This window comes from Pyricularia grisea (assembly GCF_004355905.1).
Source record: "Pyricularia grisea strain NI907 chromosome Unknown Pyricularia_grisea_NI907_Scaffold_1, whole genome shotgun sequence".
Lineage (NCBI taxonomy): Eukaryota > Fungi > Ascomycota > Sordariomycetes > Magnaporthales > Pyriculariaceae > Pyricularia > Pyricularia grisea.
This window is the reverse complement of record NW_022156716.1, coordinates 6,004,522-6,015,299: the sequence shown is the minus strand read 5'-3', so window position 1 is coordinate 6,015,299 and position 10,778 is coordinate 6,004,522. Positions and strand designations below refer to the sequence as shown.

Here is a 10,778-nt window from a genome sequence, read left to right as displayed (position 1 = left end):
AAAAAAAAAAAAAAAAAAAAAAAAGTACATGTTTTTTTTTTTTTTCTTTTTTTTTTTAAATTAGTCACGAGAACACTAAAAGTCTAGATCATGTAGCGGAAACCTGCATCTGCGCCTGGGACGTCACCACCACGACTGCCACGGCCCCCGTAGCTCGATGCGCGACGGGCATCCAATGCGCGGTTCCTCCGCACGAGCACCCAACGCAGCACGAGGGCGAGGCCGGCGACGCCCAGCATGGCTGCAGCGCAGACGGCCATGCCCTGGGTGTAAAAGGGCGACTGGGACCTCGGGTACAGGCGGGCGCCGAGCAGAGGGCCGCATTGGCCTACGGTCTGCATCATGGCGAACACGGCGCCGCGCCGGGACCGACTGGGCTGGTTGTTGACGTTCCAGACGACGGTGAGCACGACGACGCAGAAGAAGCCCACGGCGGCCGGGTAGACGGCCAGGTAGCGCAGGGCGCTGGCGGGCTCGAGCCGCAGGAGGTGCTCCGAGACGGCCAGGGTCGTGTAGCCGAGGGCCGAGGTCAGCGCAAAGGGGACGAGGAAGGCGCTGCGGGATCGCACCGAGTCCGACAGCTTGGCCGTGGCGAGGACGAAGAAGAAGGACACGAGGTAGGGAGGGGCCGATAAGGCCTGGGCGCCTAGTCTGTCGTGGCCCATCGACTCCTCGAGTATGGTGGGCAGGAACACGGGGAGGGACGAGTATGCCATGTTGGTGAGGAAGAGCATCAGGGCCGGTATGATGGCGATCGGGTCGATGCATACCGCGAGGGCTTCTCTGAGGTTTACGCCGTGTCCGGTGTTGGTGGTCCTTGTAGGAGATTGATGCTGGTTCGGGAGGCGGAGCCTGGCGATCTTCTTCTCGCGTGAAGTGAGATATGACGCCGTGTGTGGCGAGTCTGGAACGATGCGCCAGGCGATGACTGCCACAATGGCGGACGGAAAGCCCTCGGCGAGAAAGAGGAGGCGCCATGGAGTGATGGGGCCGGCTTCTCCGAGCTTGAGAATGAGCCAGGCGAGAGTGGAGGCGAACGAGGTTGCCAGGGGGGCAGCTTTTGTTTTTATTTGTCAGTGAAAAGAACAATATCTCTAGGAAAGAAGAAGACAGAGCTTGATATTCCCGTCTCTCAAAGGGATGTAGTTCAGGGCGTGGTGAATATAACATGACATACCCGACACAAAGATGGCCGTTCTGAAAGCAAGTTCATCTCTCTTGAAGAACATGCAAAGATAGAGCGGGATTCCAGTGAATCCAGCCTCACCCATGCCCAGCAACGCTCTCAAGGAGATCAAGAAAGGGTATGAAGGGGCTACCGCTTGCAGCGAGGCGACGACACCCCAGGAGAGCACGAGGAGAGATGCGTAGACATGAGGCGGGATAACGTGCCAGAGGAGCGACATCCACTCAAAGCCGATATAAGTCACGTAGAAGGCCTGTATTGCCCACGTGTACCAATAGTCTCGCGGCGGGGACGTTTGGAGGTCGACATCCATGCCGGCAATGCGCGCGTTGCCGATATCTGAGGCAGTGTCAGCGTCGTTCATATACGTTGGTAGTTTGTGCACCATGCATGGGATTGATATTCAAGTCAAGGTGGAATGATACTGTGCAGAACAGCAGAATTGACGGAGGGAGTATGCCTCAAAAGCCGAGATTGTATGTATGCATAGCACATAGATAAAAGTTGCTTCGGTGGGGAAATGATTTGGGTACGATAAATCCAGGTTTACAAAGATGATAGCTTCAGGAATAGCAGTGGCAAGAGAGGGACAGAATAGACAGATGAAAAATACGGCATACTCGACCGATCCAGAAACGCCAGCATATACATCAAGGCTATAAAAACCACCAGGTTACGGTCGAACTTGCGCACGATGACCTTTTCCTCGTTGGCCGTGTATAATATCTTTGGGCTTCTGAGGCTGCTGGTGGAATCCCGAGTTCCACCGCCGTCCTCATCATCATCATCATCATCATCATCCTCATTGTTTTCATCATCACGTTGGCGATTAAGGGCTTCGAGTTCAATAGCATCGTCTTTCTCTCGACCATGGTAAACACCTTCCTCATCATCCCATGTTTCCTCGCTGTCAACCGACAGTGAGCTCGAGCTCTTGGCAATGAGGCGACGGTTGTCATAGGCCTTGTGGTGGCTGTGGTGGCTGCGGTGGCTGGACGACGCCATTGTTGTTGTTGTTGTTTATTTTTTGTTTGGCGGCCTCAAGGTCCCAATGGACTGGCTGGCCATTAATGAGCTGATGATGCCGCCCTTTTGTTTATGGACGCAGAAAGCGTTATTATTAGATGATGGATAAAGTACAGTAGGTACATTTATTTGGCAAGCTACCATGGCAGCTGAGGTAACGTGGGAAGCGTGGCTGGAATGGATTTGACTTTTGACGATTGAGTAGGTACCTAAGGTAGGTAGGTACAGTAGCTAACGTAATAATAATAATGAATGGTCCGGAAATCGGATGACATCAGCCTGTATGCGCCGCAGGAACAAGCCACCCAAACACCACATGGATGCACCGTGTAATGCGGATCAGAGACTTTTTTTAAAATTAGAATAGAAACAATCTCAATGACCAGATTTCCCTAGTCTAGCTATAAACGAAACAAGAAACATGACACGAGCAATCCTCATTCCGGACCCCCCCTTTGTCTGACCCATCGACGCAGCGCATTCTCACCTAATTTAGTCACCTGGGAAGACCTGTCACTCGTTACTGGCCTATCCCTTGGGCACTTGTACAGTAGACAAAGTCGGTCATAGCACACCAACCAATTATCAAGGCTGAAGCCTGCATGATTACACCGTAGCCTGCATTGGACACCCCAGCCATGACTGAATCTGTAGGACTGCGAGGTAAGCTTAATCTGATTCACTCGTATAAGCAGCTGTTGAAAAGATGCTCATCAAGCGCCGGCCGCATGCCCTTCAAATCTCTCTCCTTGAAAGGTCAACGGTAACAGTGAGAAAAGGCAGATTCGTTCGGGAAAAAAATCGAGGTGTTTTTCTTTTATTTATTTTTAATTGATTTTGTTTTGGCAGACTGGCGAGATTCGTCGCTTGAAATCTCAATCGCGTTATTATACAAGGCAGTGTTTTATCTGAGAAACCCTCCCCTTTATTTGTTCTCCGCCCAAAAAGTAGGGGAAAAAAATATATAAGCGAGAAACAGAGAGTCGAAACGACTAGAAAGGAAGCAAAACTAGAATCCCGCCAGTCCCTTGGAGTATGTGGACTTTGTATTTTGATCTGCTGGAGAGGGAGGGGAGACGGGACGACTTTGCTGCGTTGTTTCATACATCCATATCCCCTCCCTACCTTTCATTTTCCGCGTCTCGCTGACATGTCTTGACATCCACCACACAATACACATAGAATCTTGGCCAAATAGCTCGTTCGCTCTGTTCCGCCACGAAGCCTGAGGGTAGATTGTCCAACACACACCTACACACCGCCCGCGACCAATCAAGTGATGAAGTACAAGAAGAAAACAATAGATTAAAAAGGGCGTCCAAGCCAAAAGTTGCCTTGTGCCCGTGTGTAGAAAGAGTACAACAGGGTGGTAGGCAGTAGCTTTCCTGGGTCCAATTGCGAACCGGCGAGGAATCTTAAAACAAAAACAAGAGAGCCATTCCGCTAGAAGACAAAACGGTTCGGTCAAGATCTTGAAGAGAAAATTGGAAGCATCCAAAAACAGAATATGGCGACAGATCAGCATACTGATTGATGTCTATAAGCCAAAAGCCGACGCAGTTTCACGACAAACTAGCATTGAAACACAAGGCTGGTCGTATGCAATAATCCAAAACAATGACCTCCCGAGGGGTATCGAAGTTGTTGAAAAAAAGAGTCAAAATGACAAAATAAAAGGTGCGTGGGCAGTGGATTTGGGTATGGCGAGTAGCGTAAACCGTAGTCGGAAACGGCGTAATGATTTCATATGCAAGTGCGCGTGATAACATTGACACCGAGATCAGTTCCAGCCGAGAGAGTTCTCCTGCGCAACGGGCGCGGAAATGCCAGCAGTGCGAGCAGAGTTACCCGCGCTCCTGCCGCTGCCATTGCTACCGTGGCTCTCACGGCCGCCAGCTGGCCCCATGACCCCACCGTAATGCGTAAAGTCGCGGCTAAGAAGTGCACCACCCATCAACGCAGGGCTGCCGGACTGCCGCATCTCGGAGGGCGAAGCAACTGAGCTTGACCGACGGTGTGCCTGCCTCTTCTTCTTGTACCGACGCGCAACGATGAACATGGCTGCGCCGTAGGCAGCCGCGAGCGAGACAGCACCACATGCAATACCAGCTACAGTTCCCCGCTGAGTGGCTGACTGGTTGGTGCTGTTGTTGTCGCTGTTGAAGACGTCATTGGGGCTGTTCGATCCGCTACCTCCAGTGCCGGAACCCGTGCTAGCAGGCTTCCCGTCAAGAGTAGCTCCAGGGAGGATGTCGATAGCCGGGTTCACCAACAATGTCAGGTTGTGCGCGAGCATACCATTGGTAGTGCTCTGGTAAAATTGCGAATACGGTGTCTTCACGTCCAGACGCAACTGAGGGAAATACGCCTTGGGCCAGGTGGCGATCGCAACAGAAGTAACGTAGCCAAGCTGCTGCTCTGTGTTCAGGGGAACCACTCGGAGAACTTGAAGCCTCTTCTTCTGCTCCTCGGTCAACCCATCCATGTACTTGAGCGCCTTGGGAAGATACTCAAAGATCTGAGCTCCCGCATTGGGGTTTTCGTTGGTAATGAACCTATAATTGAGCGCGAACTTGAACGCAACCTGAATCTCCATCATATCAGCACCCAGTGGCTCCGTGATGTCGTCAGATGGGTTGATAATCTTTGGCAGATCAGATGGCAATACGGTGGCGACAGACGACGGAATACTCGTTGGGGTACCCGTTATGGACGGGAGAGGTGCTTGTACGATAATAGTAGTCGGAAGCCAGTCGTCATCTGAGTTGGCGCTGCTTGATACCGCCGCCGAGGTGCTCGCCACCGAGGTGATCACCACGGATGAAGCGGAAGCGGGGGTGGTGGTAGTGATAGGCAATTCCGTGAGCGTGGGAGGCTGAGTAGGTGGCAGCTGCGTCGTCGTGTTGCTCGGGATAGTGTTGTTAGGGCTTGGCGGCAGAATGGTGGGGGTAACGGTCGGCTCAGTAACAGGAAGCTCTGAAGTCGGGATCGTCGTGGGGATCGTAGTAGGAACCTGCGTGCCGTTCGCAGTAACACCCGGGCTTGTGACAATGGTGTCCGAGGGAAGCCCAGGGGTGGTCGTCGGTAGGGCAGTTGTCTGCGAATCTGTGGGTGGGGTCGTCACCGTCCCGTTCGCGGTGGCAGTGGAAACTGGAGGCAGGGACTGAACTGAAGTTACTGGCCCCGTGGTAGAGACAACAGCAGAGGTCGGGTTAAGCGTATCCGATGCAACAGTAGTGGTGGCAACATCACCAGATGTAACAGGGGTGGTCGTGACAGGAGCGGTGCCATTGGGCTGCAGAACTGTAGAGTCAGAGGAAGCAATGCTGCTGATCAATGTGCTAATGTCGCTAAGCACAGGGTCATCGGTCGAGCTCGAGCTTGTCGGGGTCACGATTCCGGTGGGGGCCAGCAGAATACCGGACGAGCTATCAGATGAAGTGATGCTAGGAGTGACGACTGATTCCGCAGTGCTAACACTTGCGGTGGTTGGAAGGATGGTGGTCTCCGGAATCAGCCCAGTGTTCGAGGTAGCTGTGGTTGGAAGGATGGTGGTCTCCGGAATCAGCCCAGTGTTCGAGGTAGCTGTGGTTGGAAGGATGGTGGTCTCAGGGATCAGCCCAGTGTTCGAGGTAGCAGTAGAAGCCTGAGATGTCACTGCGGCGCTCGTGAATTCGGAACCCGAGGAAGACTCTGGTGTACTAGATGGGCTCGAAGTGGAGCCAGGCGCGGTGATATAATCCGATGTCGAGTTCTGAGAGGTCGTAACGGCCGACACTGAGCCTGGGTTGACAGCGGCCGTCGAAGGGGACGAAGACGAGCTTGGGACGACGATCGGAGTCACGTCGCCAGTCGCGGTGCTTCTTCCAGTCTCCGAAGTCGCGGCTTTTTGGCTGAAGGGGGTCGAGCCAGCAGTCAATGCATCACTCAGAGTGCTGAAAAACTCATCTATGCTGGTGGATTGGCTCGAGTCTGTAGAATCCTGAGCAGAGGACGACGAAGTCGAGGATGATGTTGAGGTCTCCGGCACGGGGATTGGCGGTGGCCTCGCGGTCGAGGATGAGGCTTCGCTAGCCGGAGTCGTCGTGTTGGCAAACTGTCTCTTGATATGCCTCGGGAAGTATATGACGGGCCTTTCGATCCCGGCTTGAGTCTGAGGCTCTGCGCTCGCGAACGAGGCAGCCGCGACAAAGGCCACGGCCAGTTTCGAGAAGCTGTGCATGTTGTTTTCGGCTGTTCTGACAAGCAATGGCTTAAAATGGCAAGCGATTTGTTTGTTCGTGGGGAGCAAAGACGATTGGCAAGTTTGCTCTGGTGAAGAACTTTTGTCAATAATGTTCGACTGAAACAAGATCAGCCAGACTCACATTGTGGTGATTTGTTGAAAACGAATGTACTTGACAAAAATGTCAATGAACGAGTGTAAGTGTGCTGAACGAAAATCGCAGGTTGTTAGCCATTGTCCAAGGAATCCCCCTCCAGCGGAAATCCAGCGGCGAAGTGCCTCGTCCGCTGCATGGCAAATCTCCAGGAATCGATTTTCGAGATGCGGATGTTGGCCTTTGGTAACCCAGAAGCCACCAAACTCTTCTTGCCCCTCCCTGGATTTGCTCATGCAACGGTAAAATCATCCTTCGAACTCGGTCTGGAAACCTCAAGCGTTCTCCACTTCCTGCCTCTTTATAAACCGTCATCCCTTGTCGTCGGCTGATGGGCAACTCACTGGACGTATGAGCACCAAGGCTTGATTGTGTATTCTAGGCGGTTTTGTAAAAGAGCGTATCGACGAAAATTCGTCTGCGAGATGGTTCGGAATGGTCCTTCAAATCCGTCGTCGCGTCTGGGGTCTCATGAGGAAATTGAGCTTGGCATGGGGGCTCCCGTGAATTCGCGATGACTTTCCAAAGGGTCCTTCCAGGTTCGCGTTCGAGAGAAGAAATCCAACCGGCAAAAACCAGCTGGAAATGTTCTCTCAATCACAAACACAAAGGGCACGGCACTGGAAGAGTCTTCGTCGCCGAACAGTCGAATGCTCGCGGTTGTGGAGGAAGACGATGGCGAGGATAGGGTAGCGAAGGAGAGGAAGGGAAGAAAACAGGAGTAGAAAGAAGTGGGAGGGATCGCTGGGTGATAGGCCGCGCTGGAAATCGACAGGGGAGGGGCCACAAGCGAGAAGGCGAGGGATGGATGGAATAAGATGGGGCGACAGGGGATCCATCCACATTACCTCTTCAAGGAAGGTTGCAAGGCATGCAAGGGTACCTAGCACGTTCTTTTCGAGTGGACGGATGGAAACGACAGGCCAAAAGGCTCAGGGATGTGCCCGTTGGGTGTGCGCTAACAGATCACCGTTGGATGCAGGGACGAGAGCTGTTAGTGCCACCCGGGTGCATTGGCGTTTGGACCCGGTCGCCAAAAAGGTACGTGTGAAGAATGGACGGCCAGATGCAGCCAAGCTTTCCCATTGTAGTTGTTAACGTGGATACCAATGTTTGCTCATCTTGTGCGGTAGCGACTGAAATTGGTATTTTTCCGTGGTAGTAGTCATTATTTTCTCCTCATCAAGGTATCATTCTACAAAATTGCATCGATAACCAAATCTTAAAGCCAAATGCACTGACTCCGTAAAACAAAATTTTCTTCAAGAAAGGCACGGAGTTGAAGCAGTGAGACAGTTGAGACAATTGAGACCAATTCCGTCCTATTCGCCTTGCCCAAGTCTCGCCTTGCTGATGTTTAAATTTTTATTTTATTTTTTAATCCTTTTTTTCTCTTTTTTTTTTGGCTTTTTCTTTCTTCCTTTTTTTAGGAGGCGCGGAGGTTGATAGGTGGTGTGTGGATTGACTGACGGATAGACACAGTGGGGGCCCAAATCGGTCAAACGAGCCAGTTAATCGTTTGCATTTCCGTGAAGGAGGGTAAGGCGCCGAAATTGCGTCCCCTCTTCAAAGGGGTAAGGTGGTTAAACCCTGGATAATAGTGGCGTTCCGGCGGGGGGCTGGATCCGCTCATTCTTTTGATTTTGTGATTAAAGAGGGAACAAAAGATTAGCATGATACCTGCGCCTCCTCCTACGAGTACCTCGGACCACACCTTCTTTTGCTGCGGCGTGAGGGTATCGGCTGGAGAAATTACATGTTACTGTAACAAGACAACCAAGCAATTACCTGCTCGCAGAGTACGACTTAGTCAGGGGTGGTTTTTAGATGGTGCATGAGGGACAGACACATCGTCGTTCTCCCTTCAGCGACACCGATTAATTGTATTGCCAAATTTGCAACTTTTAAGGCTTGGTATTGTCGCCCTTGACAGCATGCCGTCATGATGGATATGTGACCAACATTTCCAGCGGTGGAGAGAAAATTCATATTTTGCTGCACAGTCTTTAATTACGTACAGTCCATATTTGAAGCTTTTCCTTGCGTGGCTTTGGGCTTTTTGCTAGGTTCGCGTACCACGCAACCACCTAACTTGACTGCCAAGGAGCCTCTCATAATATTGCGCTATTCTAGACTGAGCCTGTGTATCCCATACGACGCTTCAGGTGCATCACATCACCACCACCTACCACTTCGTGTTTACCTAGCTCCGCAACGTTGAAATGACACTGTGCCTTTGGGTGGTACATTGCAAACCTGACACGGTGTTGTTGTTTGTTGTCGAGCATGGAAACATTGAGCCACCGCAAGCAAACTGGGGAACAAATCCCCGAGCAATGAGTCCCCTCGAGCATAGCCGCGCACCCCCACCCGCCTGAATTCCAGCGCTTGGCAGGTCGTTTTGCTCATCAATGACAGAAAGACTCAATGTGAAACGAAGCTCCGCAAGACATGAATTCCCTCATCACCATGGATTTTTTTATTTTTGCCTTCCCAGTCTTCATAAGCAGCTAGGCAGCTCTGACGTAAAAGCATCTTGCCGCTTCCTGGGCCATTCAATGGGACAGCTGTTTAGACTGTGCCGTCCACCAGCCTTTCCTTGCCTGACTTCAAGCTTCTTCTGTCTGTCAGACACAGGAGTCAACGGAGCGAAGGAGCGAAATGCTCCATTGAGTTTGAACCCCTCACGGATGTGTGGAAGCCAAGTAAAATGAACATCGCTTAATTCGCATGACTGCCGATCTCTAGAATAAAATAAATTACCTCAAGTCAGTCGCGTTCATCGCTTGGAATGTGATCTTGTGTATTTTATCCTTTCTTCATCAGATGACTACGTGCATCCCGAGTCAAGTTGAATTTCGAAGACACACAACAAGATGGGTTGGTTGGATGGCAGAGTAAAGCGTTACAATCCACGGACTGGAGACGCCATCTGAATTATTGCAACCTCTCCATCTGCCGTCTGATCTAGCAGCGTTGGCCCAAGCAACTAATATCGGACCCTCCGAATTTGGGTAAAACGCAGATTATTACCTGCTTGTGGAAAGGACCTTAATTGTTTGCCTACCTGTCTATTTGACTGCTTACAGTATATACCCTCGTGTGTTTGGCACGCCAACACTTGTGTAAACTAACAAACCTGTCCACTACGTAGAATACGATGGCTGGTATAGGATGTGATTAAATATGTCCTCGGCCTTGGTGAGTGAGGGATTACCACAATTCGTATTGTTGTAAGGGAGGCAGGTAAAGTCCGCACGATTTCAAGACCTTTGTGGTGGTACGCAAGTCGCCGGACACAATGGGCGTCGATCGATCATTCTTTAGCACTTCTAATTCTAGGTCTTTAATCTGGTGTCACATTTATCAGACCATACTGTAGTTCTAGATTCTGGTTCCAGAACTTGTACCGATAGCGTGAGAAATGAGTGAAGATCCTTTTCCTAAAACCAACGACCGCGTGGCAGAAGTTTCTCTTCAGCCCCGGACGTTCCATCTCTTGTTTCTCCTTGTCCAAATTACTGCTGCACTCAACCTGCATCTCCAAGAAAATGAATGTTTATTTGTGATGAACTCTGCAGCTTTGGAAATGATGCCGAGAAACGTCGTACTGTCTGGTTGACAAGCAGCGAGGTGATTAATTATCTATGACAAAGAATCACAATTACCGGTTTGTTCTGGTTGGTACAGTACTCAAACGGTCTTATTTCTGTACCTCAACTGGCAATGGAAAGGTAAGGTAGCAACGGCGTCGCTTAAAACTACTGCAGGCCGACTTTTAGCTCCAGGGGCTGGCGGGATGGCTGCAAAGCCAAAATGCCTCGTACGCATTGACGCGTCCTCTGATCTGCCACGTTTGGCTAATTGTGGCTACAGCAATAGCACCTGAAGTGGTTTTCGCTGAAGAGGAAGAAGGAAGAGAGAGAGAGAAAAAAAAAATAAAGAAAAAAACATTGCCTCTTCAAACACGAAAAAAAACTACCTACTCGACGGTAGATTGTACCGTCGTAACTATTAGAACTAGCATGACGTCGGAAAAATCCAATCTCGGCCAGCTCTTCATTCCAACACCTTTTGACTCGTGGTATCCGGCGAGCCCCGCATGTTCGGCTTTTTTTCTTTTCTTTTTTTTTTTTTTTTTTTTTTTTTTTTTTTTTTTTTTTCGTCTCGCCATCTGCGCTTAACAT

The 10,778-nt window shown here is 50.7% G+C and overlaps 4 protein-coding genes across 4 annotated transcripts in view; 1 reads left to right on the top strand and 3 right to left on the bottom strand.

The window, feature by feature from the left end:
- PgNI_01851 (uncharacterized protein) overlaps window positions 1–635 on the top strand; it is a gene marked incomplete at both ends in the record, with an annotated part of 999 nt that extends 364 nt beyond the window's left edge. The window contains one exon of the mRNA XM_031121923.1: window positions 65–635. Coding sequence (XP_030986933.1) covers window positions 65–635 — 571 coding nt within the window. The remainder of the gene's footprint in view (window positions 1–64) is intronic.
- On the bottom strand, window positions 84–2,191 carry PgNI_01850 (uncharacterized protein; the record flags this gene model as incomplete). Its single annotated transcript, XM_031121922.1, has 3 exons — window positions 84–1,057; window positions 1,178–1,525; window positions 1,807–2,191. 3 exons carry the CDS (start codon window positions 2,189–2,191, stop codon window positions 84–86), a joined length of 1,707 nt encoding a protein of 568 aa, XP_030986934.1.
- Window positions 2,192–3,992: 1,801 nt separating this feature from the next.
- On the bottom strand, window positions 3,993–6,434 carry PgNI_01849 (uncharacterized protein; the record flags this gene model as incomplete). Its single annotated transcript, XM_031121921.1, has 1 exon — window positions 3,993–6,434. One exon carries the CDS (start codon window positions 6,432–6,434, stop codon window positions 3,993–3,995), a length of 2,442 nt encoding a protein of 813 aa, XP_030988240.1.
- A 3,634-nt stretch (window positions 6,435–10,068) lies between these two features.
- PgNI_01848 (uncharacterized protein) lies at window positions 10,069–10,422 on the bottom strand (the record flags this gene model as incomplete). The annotated part of the gene is made up of 2 exons (XM_031121920.1): window positions 10,069–10,201; window positions 10,307–10,422. 2 exons carry the CDS (start codon window positions 10,420–10,422, stop codon window positions 10,069–10,071), a joined length of 249 nt encoding a protein of 82 aa, XP_030988239.1.
- Between the last annotated feature and the right edge of the window lie 356 nt (window positions 10,423–10,778).